Source organism: Mustela nigripes, chromosome 7 (assembly GCF_022355385.1).
Source record: "Mustela nigripes isolate SB6536 chromosome 7, MUSNIG.SB6536, whole genome shotgun sequence".
In the NCBI taxonomy this organism is placed as follows: Eukaryota; Metazoa; Chordata; class Mammalia; order Carnivora; family Mustelidae; genus Mustela; species Mustela nigripes.
The window spans coordinates 72,639,353-72,659,791 of record NC_081563.1 but is presented as its reverse complement, the minus strand read 5'-3'; the positions used below and the strand labels follow the sequence as shown (position 1 = coordinate 72,659,791).

Sequence of the window (20,439 nt, the reverse complement as noted above, 5' to 3'; positions counted from 1 at the left end):
TCAAGCTTTATGGAGACAGGGGGAGTCAGTTAAAGCTTGTAATTCCAAGCAAGACACCCTCTGTGTGACTATATTCCCATCTTACTTTGATACTGGTCTACACCTGCATAAGCCTGTCCTCCTTTTTTTCACCCAGAGGCAGTCTTTTTCATTTACTGGAATAAAAAGCCCCTGAACTACTGTTTTTACATGCCAGTAATTTCAGAAGGGATGTGACCTCTTTGCCTCCAAAGTTGAGGTGTCCAGAATCAGCTTTATCGTAAACTAGTGTCTGTATTGTTATTCAATTTGGTCTCTTACCAGCTTTGCTCACCTCTAAGCCATCCTCCACAGTGTTATTTTACAAAAGCAAATCTGAGTAATTTTGCTTTGAGTTCTTTAGTGGTTCCCAATCCTCCGAACAACTTGGCCTGACACCCAGAGCCCATCACAGCCCACCTCTCCCTGTTTCCTCTGCGTACCCTTAAGACTTCTTGCTCCAGTTTTTCCAAAGGACTTCCATCTTCTGTCTCTTGCCTTTGTGCCTTCACATGAGCTATTTGTCTTCTTGGCATGGTTTTATCCACACTTGCCTAGCCAACTCTTACCCCTCTCTAAAGCTCAGCAGAAGTCACTCCTTTAGGAAGCCTTCTGTAAGTCCTGTTGCTGCTTAGAAACTCTTCTTCAGGGCTCCCAGAGCATTCTATTCTATTCTTAGCTCTACCATTACCTTTGCTGTATTGTACTTAAACATTGGTCTCTTGTGTGCTGCCCCCATATAGCTGTTTGTGATTCTTGGAGGGTGGGATGAACTCTTAGTTATCTTTGTATCTTCAGATTTTTGCACTGTTTGGAAACGGTAAGTGTTCAATTAACATTCTTCGAAGCTCAGCTAATGGTGCATGGCTCTCTGAGTGCTTTGTCTTCTTAGTGTTTTGTCTTTTTACCTCAAAACTTCAGATAGCGCTTCCTGCACCTCTGCAAGGCACAAAGTAGATGTACGATAATACTTGTTGGTTGACTCATTATAAGTAGGTTGATTCAAATAAAGACAGCAGCATCTTAGCATCACTCTTTGAGCACTTCATCTAATTAATTGAGAATATCTTCTTCTTTTTTTTTTTTTAAAAGATTTTATTTATTTATTTGTCTGAGAGAGAGAGAATGAGAGCGAGCACAGGCAGAGTGGCAAGCAGAGTCAGAGGGAGAAGCAGGCTCCCTGTGGAGCAAGGAGCCCGATGTGGGACTTGATCTCAGGATGCTGGGATCATGATCCGAGCCGAAGGCAGCTGCTTAACCAACTGAGCCACTTAACCAGCATAATAACCCTTCAGGGCAAATGTTTTCCCAGCTGTGAGTTGTATCCCATTAGTGCGTCATGAAAACAAAAGAGTGCGTCAAGACTAGTATTGAAAACAGAACACACGTGAAATAAAATAGAGTAAAGTGGACAAGAAAAATAATCTGTGTATCCCATGATACACATGTAAAAATATATTGTTACCTAGGTGTTGTGTACTGGTTTGCGATGTAAAAAAGGTAATAGTATGTATCTCAAAAAGAAGTCTGAAAAATAATCTTTAAGGAAAGAATGAAATCCTGCACAGGCTGTCCTTACTTTCTGGATTGTAGTGTATCAGTGGAATCGGTAAGATGCCCACACTGGACACAAACCAGCCAGGAGTTCATGTCCTTTTTGTTCTGACACTAAGCTACTCCTTAGGGAGCTAGAATTCTGTTCTGAAATGAAAGATGATCTTCTTGCTGGGAGAGAAATAGCTTTAAAAAAAAGTCTTCTGTAGAGTTTGTGTCCTTTTTTTTTTTTTTTTTTATTAAAGATTAAGATGTTAGGTAAAATTTACTCTCTTGAGCCTACTTCCCTTCTTCTTTAAAAATGATGCTCTCTGATAAGGATTAGAGCTAATCTTTAAGATGCTAGTTTTGTACTCCATTTTGCAACTGCAATTACAGCCTAATTTAAGGTTATAACTCAGTTAGCCCAGAATAGGCTACAAAGATCTTATAGCTGCAGGGTGAATCAACTGTTTGGAATTAGTTTTCTGGAGGAAACAGGATGGCTCATTTTCTTCTTGTCTCTCTGAAAGTGACCCCATGGCTCTGGAGCTGATCTAGAGCAGGTAGTGAAGAGGCAGGAAGCTGTTGCAGTTGACTGTTTTGAAATCTGCTTCTGCCACATCTTGGCAGGCTCTACCTTTTGCTTTTTACTTACTCTTTTGTTGGCAAATTTCTAAAAGCACAGCAGTGGCTCGAGTAAGTCAGTGTGGCATCCAGGAGGTTGGCAAATTTTTCCCTTGATGGCAGTTTTTTTAGAGAATAGGATGATGTGGCAATGAGTGTCTGGATGGACTCCAGCCCGTAGCTAGGCAAAGCTTGCAATTTGGTGGAAGAAATATCCCTGAAAAATAGAATGTAGTAAGCCTTTTTGTTTATATATTTTATACATCTGATTCATGGGCTGAAACCTCCTCTCAACAGTATTGTTCTAGGTTCTGAGGAATCTTTTCTCCATCTCGTCTTTCCCCTAATTCTCCATTCAGTCACTCTCATTAAGATCTAAATTTTAAAAAAACACACACACAGAGAAAACCCATGCTGTGTTTTTTCCCTCATATTCACCCTGTTATTCCTTTCAAGGTTGAGTGTAACTCCTTATAGGTATAAGCTGTCATCTACCTGGGAGGTAAACAGTACATTTTCTTTTTTTCTTTTTTTTAAAGATTTTATTTATTATTTATTTGTCAGAGAGAGAGCAAGCGAGAGCGAGCATAGGCAGACAGAGTGGAAGGCAGAGTCAGAGGGAGAAGCAGGCTCCCTGCGGAGCAAGGAGCCCGATGTGGGACTTGATCCCAGGACCTGGGATCATGACCTGAGCCGAAGGCAGCTGCTTAACCAACTGAGCCACCCAGGCGTCCCAACAGTACATTTTCTAAAGGCAAACTGGATTCATCAGTCCAGTGCAAGCAAGCACTTGGCCAAGCAAACAGAACTGTATGTAAAGCTTCAGTTTTGTACACAAGGTCCCAAACTCGTTGGTTTTTCTAATCTTGAGGCAATGTTCAAGAAAAATCCAAACAAGTTCAAAGTAAGGAGGAAGACGAGTCAGTGGAGAATTTAATAAAATACTGCTCATCTCCTAAGTGGTTGCTGCTGATGCCCCGTGAAACTTTCCAGCAGTGTAGTCCCCTTCAGTAAATTGTCCCAGTGCTTAGTGCCCAGCACATGGAAGGAGATCAAGAGATGACTGATAGACAGATGAACTTAAAAAAACAGAGCAATGGCTAGTGTAGGCCATTGGTGGAATAATCAAGACAGCAGAATTTGCCTCAAGGGCTTCAGACTCCTGCTGCTTTTGTGTCCCTGTTGAATGAGATAACCTATATTCCCACCCTGCTTTATGGAGTTCTCCTGGATATGTTAGGGATAGAGCACACAGCTCTTTGCAGGTGGATTTTTTTTTTTTTCTGTATGTGTGTATGTGTTTTGCTGGGGGCTATTTTAGGATTTTAATGTTTAGGATTTTAAATTAGGATATTTAGGACTTTAAATTAGGACTCTAGGAAAGGCAGTGTCTCATTATAAAGGAGTACATTAGGACATCAGTCTCAGTAGAAGACCAGTGGGGGATGTATTTTTGGGTTGTGGGTGGAAGGAACACTTCTAGACACCTCTTACTCCCTAAGAGTGTAATGAGAACAGCTGCTTGTGAAATAAGACTGGGTGTGGTCTGACTGTTCTGGACAAGACAGTACAGGTATCTTTATTGCTCACAGTCATTTCTTTTTTTTTTTTTTTTAAAGATTTTATTTATTTATTTGAGAGAGAGACAGTGAGAGAGAGCATGATCGAGGAGAAGTTCAGAGGGAGAAGCAGACTCCCCGTGGAGTTGGGAGCCTGATGCGGGACTCGATCCCAGGACTCCGGGATCATGAAGGCAGTCGTCCAACCAACTGAGCCACCCAGGCGTCCTGCTCACAGTCATTTCTAAGCAAGTGGACCAAGCAGCTCTTTAGGCAAAAACTATCAGGAAGGATGTCTCAGACCACACTATATACTCATATACTTTAACCCAGAGGCCACTCTCTTTGGCTGGCTGTCCCGTGGCTGGGTCAGTAGCTGGCTTGCTCTACGAGCCAGACTTCAGAGTCTCTCCAACCTGGATGATTGTGAGTCTGGTGACTATGTCTCTGAAGAGGAGACACACAGACAAGGACCCGTGGCATAGGGGAGCAGAAGCTGAGACACAACAGAGAAAATAGTGGGCAGAAGTCATGAGGTAGTAGACGCAAAGGTCATGAGGTTGAATGGAGAGTAGAGAGTGAGTCAGGACTGAGAGCAGCAGAAGTTAGGAAGTTGAGAAGGTGAGGAGTTTTAGTGGTAGACATTAGGAAGTAAACAGAGTCAGGGGTTGATGGTTGCAGAAATTGAGAAGTGGAGTCAAAATGGATACTGGGAGGAGCTGGGGAGTAGAAGAAGCCAAGGGTTGACAGTGGTGGGGGCTAGGACTAGACACAGTTCTGGGTTGACAGTGGTGGGGGTAGAAACTAAATGGAATTGGAGGTTGACAGGAACAGGGGCTGGAAAATAAGAGACAGGAAGAGATGACAGCTCTGGGGGCTGGCAACTAGACATAGTCAGTGGGGGTTGATAGTAGTGGGGGCTGGGAACTAGAGATAGTTGGGGTGTTGGTTGATAAGATTGGGGGCTGGGAACTAGACACAGCCAGAAGTTAATTGTGGTGGGGTTGGAAGTAGAATGGTTCTTCAGCTTGCATCCTCAGGGAGCCTGACATAGCAGCTCAGCTCTGTCCAGACAAATGTCAGGGGCAAGTCAGATCTATGGCCTTTGCATGTCCAGAGTGGATGCCAAGTGGGCAGCCACCCACCCATCTGCCAGCACGTGAGGCATACTTGGTGTTATAGGTTGAATTGTCTTTCTCAAATTCAAATGTGGAAGTCCTCAGCCCTCAGTACCTCAGAATGTGACCTTATTTGGACATGAGGTTTTCACAAAGGTAATCATGATAAAATGAGGTCATTAGGATGGATCTAGATCCAGTATGGCTGGCGTCCTTATAAAAAGAGGGTAGTTCAGAGACAGGCAGATCCACACAGAGAGAGCCATGTGAAGTCAAGAGTTATGCTGTCACAACTGGAAGGCACACCCAGGAGCCAGGAGGGAGGCCTAGAACAGAGCCCGCCTTCACAGCCCTCAGGAGGAATGAGACTACTGCCATCTCAGGTTCAGACTTCTGGCTCTAGAATGGAGACAGTTTGTGTCATATAAGCTCTCCCAGCTTGCCTTATTGGTTAATGGCAGCCCTTTCACAGATGGAGGCTGAATCTCCACAAACCAGCCTGGGGACGGGGTGGCTGGTCACCCTCAGCAAGCCTTGGTAGGGAGGGAAGGCAGCACTGCTGTACTCACAAGATGCTAGGTCCTGTGGCTCCCCGGAAGGCTCCATTGTGCATCTTCTCTAGGTGTGCATTTTCCTTGAGCTCCCTGTGAGGAAGAAAGTGTCCTTAGTGGAGCGTGCACTTGCACATGTCACTGGTCACAGCTGCACAGACACACGGTTGGAGTAGCCTGCCTGAGTGGTGCTCAGTGCTGGAGGGAAAGGGGGACCATAGGGAAAGCGGAAAAAGACATGCTGGTACGGGGCAAATTGTCCTGTTGCTGGAGTGTGTGTCCTGCCCCACCTTTCCCCTGCAGTGTCCCCCTCACTCCGTAGAATGTGTTGTCCTGCAGCTTAAAGCACTCACCCCCTTCTGGCCTGGAGTTAGGAAAGTTGGCAGCCACAAAGGTGCGCAAGGATGAGAACACTGCTCCAGGGTTCAAGGCTGAAGGGCAGAGAGGCGGCCCGCTGTGTGTCCTGTGCTCAGCCACCCTGACCTTGAACGTCTCAGAGTTGGCTAAGAGTCAGATACTGAAGTTTGTAAATGCTTTACCTGAAAAGAAGTAGGGTCCACTCAACAATACCCCTTTCATCCTGTGAACTGTACTCTTTTTCTCTCAGATATGCATTCTCTGTGGGTAGGAAAGGGGAGGAGGGACAACCTATGTAGAAAATTGCTCCACACCTTGCGCACCCCACATAGGGTCTTGTGCTGGGTATATGATTGCCATTGTGTATGCATGCTGTGGAAGCAAAAGGGTATAGGGCCGCTGCCATTCAGGCTATGGCACAACCAAACACTGCTCCACAGGAGCTCTCTGCAGCTTCCCTTCCCTTGAGCTCCAAGCAGCTCAGGGTGAACTGCTCAGGAACAGCTAGCTCAGCCTGGCTCTACCCAGCAGCCTCCTGTCTGGGCCTGGATGCCAGTGTCTCCCATCTCTGGGTGGATCAGCAAGCTGGGAGAGGAGTCCCTAGGCTCAGGCTTACCAGCCTTCTTTTAAGCTCTTTCTTTCTATGAGAGAAGAGTGGTGCCTCAAAGAGCATTCTGGAACATGCCTCCATTGTTGGTGTGGTGATTTCAAGCACAGGGACATGATTCTTTGGCATCACCATTACAGTGTTACATAGCAAAACAGATAGACTGACAACTGCTGTTCCCTCCCCTGCAGATGCTTAGGCTTCCTGGCTCACCTCATAGCTCTACAGCTTCTTCATTGTCTTTCTGCATGTCTCCACATCACACCTGCCATTTCAAAATGGCAAAACCCCCTGCATCTTGCTCCCTGGGTGGCTGTTTTCCACATGCTTCTACTAAGCGTTTTCCTTGGGAACCCTCAGCCCTTCCATCAGAAGGCACCCGTCAGTCTCATACAGTTCCATCCCCTGGGTGTATTTCCACTTTCAAAGAGATGAGGTTGTCAGAGTCAATTGCTGTTTAAAATCTAAATCAAAAGAAAATTTCCTTTCTGAACCTCCATGGCTCTTCTTGCTAATTTGGTTTGTTTTAATTACGTTCTGTTATGGTCATAAATCATTGATACAGGGCTCTGGGAGCAAATAATCCTCATGTCAGCCAGGTCAAATTAATTGTTCAAGTTTCATGACAGAGCATTTCACATGTTTTATTAAAACTCAGATTTTTCTATGTACTGATAACTCTGCATTATGTAACTCAGTTAAAAATAAATCCACCTACCACATTTTCCTGGGGGTCACTTTCATGCTCCCAAGTGACACAAGCCCCCAGGTATGAGAAGCACAGGCAGGATAACCTCTTGAAGCACAGTGGGAGAACTCCCAAACTCCACCCAAAATGTTCATAAGTGGGGCGCTCTGGGAATGGTAGGGACTGACTTTTAGAACCCTGGAGGTGTCTGAGGGCAAACTTCTGGTGCTGCTTCTCTCCACCCTGTCTTGCCTTAGTAAATAGGAAGTTCGAGAACTTTGTAGGGTGTTGGTATCATCATTCTGAACAACTTTGGACAGGCCCGTTTATGAGGAAGGTGTCAGAAACTGGGTTGAATGTATAGTGTGAAACTTTTGCTTGGCGGTTTTAAAACCCACCTCCCCTTCCCTGCCTCAATCCTTCAGTGGGCCTCCTTGCCTGTAGAAAAGAATTTAGATTTTTCCACTGCCCCTGAGTTCTGCATGATTTGCTTCTCCGTTCCATCTCCAGGTTTGTCTCATACCTGTTTCCCTTGCTGATGACCCTCCAGCCGCTCTGGCCTCCTGTCAGTTCCTGGAGCTTACAACTTCTTTTCTTTGCACATCCTGCTTCCTCTTCCTGTGACGTACTTCCCCTCACTATTGCCATGGTGGACTCTCTGTAATCCTCTAGGCTCAGCCCAAATTTCATGTCCATGGCGAGGCTATCCCTGGGCACTTAACCTAAAGTCAGGCAACCCCTGTTCACTCGCAGATCTCAGTAATGGGTTATTTCCTTCTTAGGATATATCCTTATCTGCAATGACTTCATTTATTTACTTGTCTTTTTGTCTCTGTCTTCTGCTAGAAGAGAAAATTCACGAGGGCAGAGACTCTTTCCACTCTGCCATCTCAGACCCAGCTCCTAACGTGGTGCCTAATATATCAGCAATTCTTAATAAATGCTTATTGAATGAATAAATGAATGAAATTGATTTGTATTCTTGGCAAACTGATTTGTGTTCTTGGTGCCCTCTTTCCTGTAACAGTGAGGTGTGGAAGATATAGAGTCTTGACTAGTTAGACTTTTTGAAGTTCACACCCACTTTGGCATCATTGAAGCAGCTGGGACACTGCTGACCAAGGTCCTCTGTCCCAAAGTCCTGTTGTCCCTGACCTCCCAAAGATGTCCTCTGCTGGTGTCCCTCCCACTCTGTTTGCTTTTGCTCTGGCTCTCCTCCTCTCTTGTTGTCCCCCAATTTTATATTCAGTTCTCTTAGTTTCCCTGTCATCCAGGTGACTTCAGCCACAAAGACCTTCAGTCACCCCCTCTATTCAGAGAGCCGGTGTCTGTCTCTAGCCCTACACCCCTCACCCCCAACTTCTGTCCTTTCTGCTAACAGATGAACCTTCTTTAAGTGCCCCTCACACTTGGCATCCCAGAACTTTCAACAGCTTCTCCTTTCTACAGAAGAGAGTCCAGATTCTTTACTGTGGCACCTGAGGCTGTTCCTGCTTTGTCCCAAAATCACACCTAGAACTTTCTGAAAGGTACAGTGTGCTGTTCTGTGAACACATGCTTCTTCCTCTGGGCCATTCTCTTTATTGTCCTCTGCTTGGAATGCATTTCCCCTCTCTCTTTGCCTGTCCAACTTAGACCCAGCTCAAAGTTCACATCTCTAATGAGGCTTTCTCTAATTATGTTCTCTTCTGCCTTTGAAATCCCAGGGGGCTTTACTTCTCTCAGGGGAGGCGTCATGCTTTGCCTTCTGTTTTAGTTACTACAGTTTATATACCATTTGGCAATGCTTCTTTCTAGGCTGTATGCTCCCATGGGGCAAACACCAGGGCTTATTCATCTTCATTTCCACCCCTGATCTAGCATGTTCCTTCAAACACAGCTGATGCTTGGCAAACCCTTGTTGAGCGTATGAGGCATCTGCAAGTGCCGTGCCAGGAGAGGATACGATTTGATTTTGGCAGAAACACTTGGCTAGAGTGAACTTTTCGTTAAATTTAAGTCAACAAGAAAATAAAGGAAAATCTACTCCATGATAGGAAGGTACCATTTCTCATGCATGTGGTATGTGCCAGACTCAGGCTAAGATCATAAAAATACAATCTTATTTATCATTCATTCATTAATTTGTAGTTAATGAAATGTGCAAAGTAATAAGTAATAAATAAGCACATACCCTGTGTGAGGTTCAGTGTTAAGTACTGAGGATTCAAAACTGACCTTTTCATTTTGGGGGGATTATCCTGAAAACAAGCCCATTAGTGGCTCTGTTTTATGGCCGAGAACACTGTGGCTGGGATAGGTTAAATAACTTGCTCAAGGTAAGCTGACAAATGTTGGCATTGGAGTTTGAAGTCCAACCAGTGACTCCCAGATCTGTTCTCTTTGACACAGAGCTCTGTAGCATTATATTGATGTAATGGAGTCTTTGGTTTAATATGTATAGTTAAATAGTATATTGTATAGGCTTATGCTACTCACCTTGAGACTGGCAGCATCAGCATCTCCTGGGAGTTTGTTATAATTACAAATTTTCAAGCCCTACCGTAGACTCACTGAAGCAAAGTCTCTGGGGCTGGGGTCTGGGAATCTGTGTTTTAATAGTCTCCATGTTATTCTGTGTCTTAAAGTCTGAGAAGCCTTGGTATAGGCTGTCGTTTACACAATTTATTATAAAAGCCTTTTCATTTGTTTTCCTTAATTTTGGCTTCAGTTGAGCTTTTCAGGCACTCTTAGTTTTTATTATACTCAACTGTAGGGTAATTGTCATCTCACTCTATACCTGTTATGGTTCCAATGGCCCCAGCCCAGCAGGTTTAATGAATGAGCCATTCTTTTAGAAAAGGAGTGTAGAAGGAAAGAGAGTTGCGCAACAATGAAGGAAGCAGTTGGTAGGGATGCTCTCCTTGAGTTAAAGGCTATGAACACTGGGGACTGGGGTAGGACATGGTGAAAGTACAAGGCGCCCCCTCACCCTGTGAAAAATGCACTCTATAACCCCCCTAGCAATAGGGGGATGGGACTGCGAGTGGGCTTGTTGTGGCTGATTAAGCTGGTAACTGGGGTTACCTGATTTCTCTGCAGTGTGGCTGGGGGAAGAATTTCTTCACTGAAATCGTGCTGCTTCTAACAGACAATCAACCTGAGTGAGGGGGCTAGAGAGTGAGGCTGAGAGATGAGACTAAAGTAGGGTGTTGAATATTTTAACAAACTGTCAACTTTAATGTCTTCAGGCTGCATCTATCTTTGAAATCAGGGTGCTCTGGGGTTTCTAGCCAGCCAGTTGCCTAGTAACATGAGTGAAACACTGAGGACTAGCCACTTGAAAGTTTATTTTTGTCCTGAGTTAGTTGCTGAAGATTGAATGTGATCTGGTAGCTAGAGTAATATTTCATTTTTATTCATGAGCTGGGGAAATAAGCACATACTTACAGGGAAATCAGCGTTGTCCCATTGAAGGCATGACTTTGTATTTCTTCAAACCCATTTCCATATAGTTTGCTGAAGTGAGAGGAGAGAGGATTTAGCAGTGAAAGAAGCACATTTTGGAATCACACATTCTTCCTTCTGTGACACTTATTACTAAGATAATTACTGGCATTCTAAGGAGCTGGTGAGATGGAGCTGTACCCCCCCTCTGCTCTCATTTGGCTTCACTTTCACCCGTGGCATCATCACCAGTTTGTTTGTTTAGTGTTAATAAGTGCCAGATACTTGATCAGTCATTCTACATATATTTTGTGACATAAACCTCATCATTTCCATTTTACTGATCAGAAATCTAAGTCTCAGTGTTGTTTTGTAGTTTGCTCAAGGTTAAAGAACGTAGGGGTAGAAGCAGAGTTAGTGACCAGAGCCATCTGACTGACACTCAAGTCTTGCCTCTGCTTCTCCATGCCTTTGGGCTTTTGGGCTTTCTGGGCAGCTTTAAAGTTGGGGGGCAGAGGAAGGCCCCAGGCCTGAGTTAGCTCTTCTTTTCCTTGGATGAGTATGTGTTTTTGCTGATGCCGTATTTGGCTCCATATCCAAGAAGATTTCAAAGCCTGTAAATGGTTCTTTAAGACCAATTAGTGGATAGTTAAAGCAGTTTAGTTGGGTGCAGTCACCATTTAGCAAAATGAAATAGAACAGAATAGGACAAAATGGAAAATATTGGAGTGTATTGCCTGTAATTAGGGTAGTACTATTTATGGAATTTTGTTCTACTATTTTTCTATGTCATGTACATAAATATATATATACACATACACACACACATACCTGCCTAGAATAAGACATGTCCTGCTCCTCAGGACAGATGTTGGGAAATGTTGGAGCCAGGAATGAGCTTGGGGAGGATCAAGTGGCACACCTTCATTTTATAAAGAAAGGAAGAGGCTCAGAAAGGAAAGTGACTTGTCTAAAGCCCACCATAGGCAGAAGTAGAATAGAACACTTTGTCTTGGGCTATTTCCAGCATATCAGTTTCACTGGTTATTTTCACTTTTCTTCCTTGAGAGATCCACATGGCCCTGCTTCCTCCTCCTGCAGGGCTGTGCTTGATGTCATGTTCTGAGTGTGGCCTTTGCTGGCTGCCCATTTAAACTCACTTCCCTCAGCATTCCACGTTCCCATGCCCCCGCTCATGGATTTGGGTTTCCTTGGTGGCTTTATCAGCATCTGCCCTATCATACTTGTTTGTTACCTGCCTTTCCCTGCAGAATGTAAGCTTCAGGAGATCAAGGATTTCAGACTGTTCCGTTTCTTACAGAATCCCCTGCATCCAAGTGCCTGGTGCTTGGGAGGATTACAGTAAATATATGTTAAGTGAATTGGATGAACAAATAGGTATATGTAAGATGAATTTCTTACTATAAATCACAGTCAACCAAGCAAGTTTGAAAGTCACAGTCTTAGAAGTACTTGTGTAAGTTCTTCAAGAACCAGGATGCAATATTCAAGTGAGAAAGGGCTATGGTATAACATAAAATTAAGCTCTACCCTCTGGCAAGACCCTAGCTTCCCTTTACAGAATTGCTGATAGTGGCATGGCCACGGAGGAATGGGCTGGTGTCTGGGACTTAAGAAACAGTTTAGACACCCAGTTTAGACTTCCCCAGCTGTTCCTGTTCCCCATGGCTATTGTCTACAATCATTCTCTAGCCTCTGTTAAATAAAATAAGCATGGAAGTACGTCTTGTGGTGTAGGGGTGTGTGTGTGTGTGTGTGTGTGTGTGTGTGTGTGTGTGTAGTGTGTGTGTGTGGGGGGCGGTCAGCACATCTGAGACAAACCAGCATATAAATAAGTCTGAGGAGGACTCAGGGTTGAAGCATGATATTTGAACACTGGCATTCAGAAAGTGAAGATTACAAAATAATTTATAAAGCCTCCTTATTAATTTGAGTTCAGAGCAACCTCATTTTGTAAAACCCCGGGGTCTCTCATGATGCTTGCTACCTGGCAGGAGCCCAGCCTTGCCCTTCCATGTGAGGAACAGGCTACTCTGGCTTCTCCTGCTCTTCTGTGCTTTCTTCTGAAATTTTGAATTTACAACTTCACCTGTGAGCTCTTACCTATATTCTGTAATGGATTCTGGGGTGCCATTTTTCAGTAGTTTTCTAGGATTTGAGGGTAAAGTTACTTGGGTTATCTCCCCTGTCTTGTGTAGTTACGCACAACCTTCTTGCCTCCTTAGTAGCACAAAGAAAAAATTTTTTTTTTAATTTTACACTTAGACTATGATTCTTTGGCAGTCCCTTATCATTTGGGGGCTTGAATTCCTTTATAACAATCTCTTGTAGATGAAGAAATAGTATTGGACTTTTCTCTGAACTTCTTTGAAAGTGGATTTCTTAGAGTCTCGGCCAGTGTTTGTTAAAACATTCCCCTTCATCCACTGACTCAGAATCAACTGGAGCTGCTTGCTGGAAATGCAGACTCAGACCCTGTAAACAGGTGCCCTGCAAAGCTACAGCGTCAGAATGTGGTAGTGGTGTTCAGGGATATGTACTTTCATAACAAGCCCTCCTAGTGAACGTAGGCATGCCGCTGTGGGGCCCTTTGCCCTAGGGTACAGCATTGGATGATATAGCTCTCATTGCTTCCATATGCAGAGCTGATGGTCTGCTGCACAGAACAGAGTCCAGAGTCTGGTTCCCTTACTGCTTTCCCTGCCTTGTAAGTGATGGAGCTACACGTATAGTGAATTAAGATAGAGTAGCTCCTACTCTGTTTTGAGCAAAGCAAAGCTGCCAGCAGCTGTCTGGATGCCCATGCCCCATCATCCTTACATGCCGTCCTGATCCCAGTTTTGATGCACATTAGGATTTTATACCTTCCCCCGTCCCAATGGGGCTTACAATGCCATTGCTCTAAGTGCAGCTTTGTGGTTAAATTTATAAGTCTTCAATGCAGCTGCTCACTACTTATTCACTGAATTACTTCAGGCTGTTACCTGAACCTCTTTGTGTCTTAATTTCCTAATCTAAAAATAGGGATGATAACAATAGTACTGACCTCAGAAGGCTGTTGGGTGATTAAGATGCTAAACATATGTTAAGCACTTAGAAATAAGTCCTGCAACACCGTAAATGCTTAATGTGTTGCCATTATTATTATTAGTAGTAATAGTAGTAGTAGCAGCTCTGTCTCTCTGACCAGAATAGAGGGAAAGGGGTTTCCCTTGCCATGCTCTGGACAGGATTTCCATGAAATGCAGCAGTCCTTTTAACTGAACTGTGGTCCGCTGGGGTAGGGGGGCTTCCTGTTCTTGGTGGAGCAGGTCAGTTCGATGGCCTGGGCTGCCTCACATGTACTCACTTTCCATAGGCCCTCAAACATCTTTGGTCTGTGTAAGCATCATTGAACATGCTTGTACTGGGACATTTTTTAGGGGGTTTTTTTTTTTTTTTTTTCAAATAGTCTGGGTCCTGCTTGTCTTGACTTTCTAAAGAATGGGCTCACTGTTTCCTTTTCAGCTGCTTCTCTTCAGCTTTTCTTACCAGTTGTACACAATAGAATGTGTTGCTTTGTTTTGATTAAAACAAGTGGCTTCCTTACTTTGGAGAACTTACAAATGTGAGTGGGAGGCCTCCTGCTGTCATGCCCACTCCATGCTTTCAAATGCCCCTTAAAACATCTGGAGATTGATTTAAGATAACTTTTTTCCCCCCAAAACATCATGGTGTCAGAATTAAATGAGGATGGCTTTCTTTGCCTTGAGGATGCTGTCACAAGCACAGAAATTTCCCCCCTCTCCTGTATTACAATAGCTGCACCTTATTTTAAAGCATTGTCTATGTTCTCTATTCAAATGTCAGTAATTGTGATTCAAAACCAGAGAATGTCACCTTTTTATTCAAAATAAAGTTCAGACTTTAGAACTTAATCACAGATGATACTCTCACTCTGAAGGCCACCATGAAAGAAACTCCAAATATTCCTGGGGCTTTAAAAGCATTTCTGGGTTTATATTGACCGTATTAGATGGTCTGCTGTGGTTCCCTTTTGGATCTTGTAACCACCTAGTTTTTGGACAATTTTAAAGAAAAAAGCTTAATTTGTTTCTGCAGATCTGCAGGGTCTCAAAAAATGGCCTCAGGGTTTCTATTTTAGAGAATATGCCCTATGGTGATATATCTGTAAGCAAATATTTATCAAATGATTATACCAATACCTACCTAAAGAACAGGGATCCTAAATTCATCACTTTCTTCTCCCTGTGGTATTTTTTTTCAGGATATTTTTTAATATCCTATGTATGAAGTATGTGAAGACCTCTCTTGAGTGCACACCCTGGCCATGGTTGTATGGATAACTCGTGACCAGTCACTGTCACCAGGCTGATCTCTATGTGCTACCATGACCTTAGTTTTGAATGTTCATCAGAATTCCCCTATTTCTGTGGGGCTCACAGTCTCAATGCACGGGAATCCCCTCTCTGATGTGGGCATACCTCGTTCCTTTCAGCAGCCCTGAGTTGTTTTGTTTCTCTCAGCCAAGTCATCTTATATGATTTCACCATAGGTAATAACAAAAAGATGACAGGCATCCAAAAGAATGATGACAGCAATGGATTATAATACATTCAATAAAATTTTTGAAAAATCTACTTCTATAGTGATATTTAAAAAAGAGATCAAGAGAGAAGGAGAGGATTCTTTTTTTTTTTTTAACAGCAGAGTGCTGGTAATAAGTATAGAAAAATGATGAGATTTAAAACTTCTGCTTTGTAACTACCTGCATAAAAACCAAATGGAACCATTAGATTAAATGTTGGCCAATGGGCTAGTTGTACCAACTCACCATGTCCTACAATGGTTTATTATTAGTGACAAAGGGAAAAATATGCCCTTACAATGAAGATGTCTGGCAGTCATACTTCAACCAAATGACTAAGGATCATGGCATGCTGTGCCTTCAGGTTTGATGCACTGGGAGGGACACAACATGCCCTTTGCAATGTTCTTACAGCAATGTTGTCCTGAATCTAATCCTGACAATATAGTCAGATGAATCCAAACAACTGACCTGGGCTTCTTCAAGAAATCGGTGTCATAGAGAACAAAGGAAAGCGGGGGAGAAGATCTTAGTGGGTGGGGTAAGAGATGAGGTTGGGAGGACTAAGGGACATAATAGTGAAAGTGCAATGCATAAAATTTTGATTGGATTCTGAGTTGAAAAAAATTCTATAAAAGATATTTTCATCGGAATGCAGACTGTAGTCTGGACAATGTTATTAAAGTCATGGGTTTTTTGGGGGGTGTGTATAATGGTGTAGTTATATACAGTGTCTCTGTTTTGGGGAGATACATACTGAAGTATTTGAGGTATGAAGTGTCATAATATCTGTAAACTTCTTTTGGATGGTTTGGCCAAAAGGAAATGTATTGTATATATTTACATATATAGAGATGGGGTGGGTGTTGCAAACTGCTAATAGTCGATAAATCTAGGTAAGATGTATAGGGCTGTTACTGGAAAGAAAAATGGAAAGCAACTCTACTTGCCCACTGAAAATTTTAGAATAAAACATATTTAAAAAGAGATAACAAGACATGATGTTTTCAGGATGGTCTAATAACAACTGGCTTGCTGAATATGAGCTTTTAATCATGGTGGTGCTGTGTAGTTAACATGATGTGATTGAATTTTCACAAGGAGGTATTAATAATCCCATTGTATACATAGAGACAGAGCCATGTGTGGATGGTGTAACTTGACTGAGGGTCATTAGACACAGGTCCAGGACTAGAACTCAGGCTTTCTGTTTCAACACCCAGCAGTCTCTTTAGTGTGGCTCATCACAGGGGCAGCCAGGAATCTTGCCGTCCTTTGCCAGGCATTCTTTCTCTGAGAATTAGTTGCCATGACCTTTACTTTTCTTTGTGGAGTTCAGACGTGAATCAAATTTGTCTCTTTTTTGAGACTGGTATGACAAGTCATCTAGAATATTTTAAAGGTGGTACAGCCAAATCCTGCTCACTCAGGGGGTACATTTCCAGGTGGCCTCTTGAGGAGATTTAATGAAAAGCCAAAGTGGCTATAAAGGGACATAAGAATATAATGCATAGTTTTAGCATTAACCCCACTGAGCTTCTCCAGCATCAAGTGAAGTATTTTGTTTTCATTAAATGAGCTCACAGTTGGTAAAGATTTGGGGTGGGGGGAGAGCAGGAAAGGTTCCACAAATAGCAAAATCTCAAATACTACTAATAATGAAGAGAGAAGGCCTGCTTTCATTATTTTCTAATTAGGGAGTTGAACTTTATAGCTGAGAAAATAAAGCTTTCCTCTTTAAGTGTAATACCCTTTTTCCAACATGGTGCTCCACAGGATCCTTCACTTACAGAAGGGCCCATTCAGCTGAGAACAAGAGCCAAGCAAATGACTAATCACTCTCCTTCCAGATGAAGGGCTGAGAGTGAGGAGGGGGATGGAAGTACAATGCCCCCTGGGCCCACTAGGAGAGATGAATCTACATTCCTCATTAACTTCAGAGGTGGGGCAATTATGCCCTGCTGGTAGGCACTATTCTTCTTGAAATCATAACTAACATAAGTTAATGGCCCCATAATAAAAATACTGTGCAGCTCTCATGTGCATATGCTAAAATGCGATGTGTGAAAGGAATCTTTGGTTGTTCCTTGAGTTTGGTGAGGTGGTCCAATCTTGGGAGCTCACAGAACTCTGTAGGTCATCCCAACATTTGTTTTCTTATTGATTGTTCTCCACATCTTCTGTCCTTTCATTCATACAATTTCTACTTCATTCATATGGCTGTACATTTACCTGGGATGAGTACCGTTTGGGTCCTGATTATTTTTAGATTCAGGTCAAAATCCAAGGAAGTATTGGATATTTGTGATCTTTGAATAAAGGCTGCTCTATTGGGTGGTTTCTTCTTAATAATTTTGTCAGAGTTACTTCTAAGCTTTTAATCCTTTACCCAGCATTCAGGACTCAGCAATCCAATGTCCCCTACACCCTGCCATATTTATTTAAACCTATTTCCTGTTTCTTAAGATGGGTGTGTACTCACCCATAAGTAAGACATATCCCATTGTGTTCTTTCCCACAGCCATGCTTTTGCTCATGATGTCCGTTCACTTAGACTACTTGCTCCCCTTCTCTTGGTAGGTGGTACCACATAACGGTTAAGACTGTGATTCTGGAGCTGATGGAGTCTAAAATCTTGACCCTGGGCAAATTATTTAAACTTGTAGGGCCTTGGTTTCCTCCTCTAAAAATGGAGCTGATAGTCCCTACCTCATAGGGTTGCTGTGATATGTAAACAAGTTTTTAAAAGTACTTAAAAACAGTGCAGGTATTTACTAAGTGCTGTATAAATATTACTGCTATTATCAGATTTGCCCATACAATGTTACTGATAGTACAAGATCTAAGTCAAGTCTCAGCTCTACCATGCAGCCTTCTCTGACTCTCCAGCCCAAGAGGACTTCTCCAAGACTTCTCATTTCTGCATCACACAAACTCTAACAGTGAATATCTACTGGTTTGTATTATTCTTTCATTGTTTCATGTTTGCCCCCATAACTTCTCCATTTCCTCATGATTGAGATTCTGAGCTCCTTAAAGACATGGATCATATGTCTTCTGTGTTCTCACTAGAGCCAGAGGAAGACCCCAATCCTAAGGTATGTGGTACCTCCCCATGCAGTCTGCTCTGTCTCTGACAGGGGATGTGATAAATGAGTAGTTCTAGATACATGCAACGATAAGTTGGAAATACTTTATAAACAGAGCTGGAAGAGCTTTAGTGTGTGAGGGAAGTAGAGGGGCAGAGAAGATTTTCTAGGATCTCCTGTCTCTTTCCTTGTGTTTAAGAGCTGCAAGTAAAGACTTTATCTTGAAAAAGAAATGTTTAATTTGGTTGTTGCTCTGTATTCCCTTGATTGCAATACTCTGAGCTGGGTCTGCATGGGCAATAGCTTTGTAACATGACAATTAAATGTGTGAAATAATACCTACACAAAGTAAAAAGTATTATTCAAATGCAATGTACATTGATACCTATGTTTAAAATCCATGATATTAAAAAAAAAGTCCTCTCATATGGTCTCTTCTCTTGCTTTACAACTACTTCCTCATTTGGGGTCATCCAGTGCATGCTCTCTCTTTCTTTAAGGACAAGCTCATTTATTGACTCATTATAACCCTGCCTTGGCTGTAACCAAAGCAAAAGAGTGAGAGAGAGATGGATGTGAGGAAGAGAATTGGGTATGGGTCACTGGATTTTGGATATAAGTGAGACATGATGCCCAGAACATTCCTTCCGAATGGTGGGGCAAAGGCGGGTTCCCCATGTGCAGACAGCAGGGACCCCAGAGGGAAGGAAGTCAGGCAGAAGAACAGTGAAGAGAATGGATCGGGTTATCTTAGTACACTGCCCTGTGAACTTCATGTGCATATGAATCACTTGGGAACTTGCAGATTTCAAGTCAGTAGATCTGAGTCCTGAGAGTCTGCATATCTAACCAGCTCTTAGAAGATGCAGTAGATGCTGGTCTATGGACCACACTTTCAACAGCAAGGCCTTAGGAAAGAGCATAAAACAGGTAGGATCTGTGAATCTGGTAACCTGATGAAGGACTGTCAAATAAAAAGACACTATTTTCAGGTATTAGGGGATGTAGGGAATGGGTATAGATGGCGCTCTTCAGAAGCAAAGTAAAAAGTCAGAGAGAGAGAGAGTAAACCAGTGAATGCAGGCTCTATCCATCAACTGTCCTACCTACTTAGAGACTATCTTTCCTAACTTTTCATTTGAAACTTGAAATTTCTGTACTCTTTGAACCAGGGCAGCCATTTCCCTTCTGGCTGTCTCTTCCCAGCTTCAAAGCGTTCCACTGATGCAGTGAACAATCTCCTTAGTTGGAAATTTGGTCACTTTCAATCTGCAGGGTCTGTCTGTTTAATTTTAAGCAGAATGCTTCGGTTGGTAGTTGTGTGAACACATGACCAAGCTGCAATCCTGCACAACTGCTCTCACCGTTAGCATTTTTGGTCATAAAGAACGTTACCAGTGAATGAAGAACATGGTAAAAAGATGAGAAAGAGCTCATCTCAAGCTAGAAGTGAGAATAGCAGGAGCCTGAATGGCAGAACGTGAATCTGGGAGTTTACTCACAGTGTTATGGATTCGTTACTCATCCCTTGAAAAGCATTTCCTGGTATGGTGGTTATGTGTAAGTTATCACAAATTTCCCTGGAGGAATAAAATGAGAAATATTTACTTTCCAAATTTTAGCTGCAAATAGGAAACTGTTACGCATAGCAATCAGCCTGGTACTTACAGAATGAAATTAAATTCAGAGGAGAAGATCTTCGTAACATCTGGAAGCTTTCGGATGCCTGTGTTACAGATGCTCCTGTGATTTGGGGCAGGGTGGGGATGTGGGCAGAGAGTGAGTAAAAGTGTAAAAGTGATTGTTTTTAAGGCATAAAGATAAATGCAGTAGAAAGGCATTTTGAAAAGACTATCTTCACATTAAAAAAAGTATTGAGTTTGGCTTTATTGGTAGCACTTTCAGCTGTTGAAGATTGGTAGAATTTTAAAGCCCCTAACACTATGGGAGAAGTTGCTCTAAAGACGCCTGTTTAAAGAGCTAGGGGCCGGGACTAAACTCTCAGGTCTTTGTCCTTTATATTTATGTTTCCAGCCTGTCTTTTCCTATTGTATCAATTGCATTTTTCTGTTGTATTCTATCCCATTCCTTCTTGGTGATTTGCTCTTGATAGTTCTAGAAAGCATCCCTCTACTTTGGAATAGATTTTAACTCAAACCCTTTAGGAGTATTAACCTCCATATGAGAAATCCATGTCCATCATTATTAAAAATCTTTCTTTCTTTAGCTGCCTTGTGGTTCAGGAAGTTCTTCCTTA

At 42.7% G+C, this 20,439-nt stretch overlaps 1 protein-coding gene across 1 annotated transcript in view; it reads right to left on the bottom strand.

The window, feature by feature from the left end:
• The window catches only part of LHCGR (luteinizing hormone/choriogonadotropin receptor), a 52,913-nt gene that overhangs the window by 7,878 nt on the left and 24,596 nt on the right, over nt 1-20,439 (bottom strand). The window contains exons 5-9 of the mRNA XM_059407811.1: nt 19,851-19,925; nt 19,685-19,762; nt 10,488-10,556; nt 5,425-5,499; nt 2,210-2,395 (exon numbers count right to left, since the gene is read on the bottom strand). Of these exons, the coding sequence (XP_059263794.1) occupies nt 2,210-2,395; nt 5,425-5,499; nt 10,488-10,556; nt 19,685-19,762; nt 19,851-19,925 (483 nt within the window). The remainder of the gene's footprint in view (nt 1-2,209; nt 2,396-5,424; nt 5,500-10,487; nt 10,557-19,684; nt 19,763-19,850; nt 19,926-20,439) is intronic.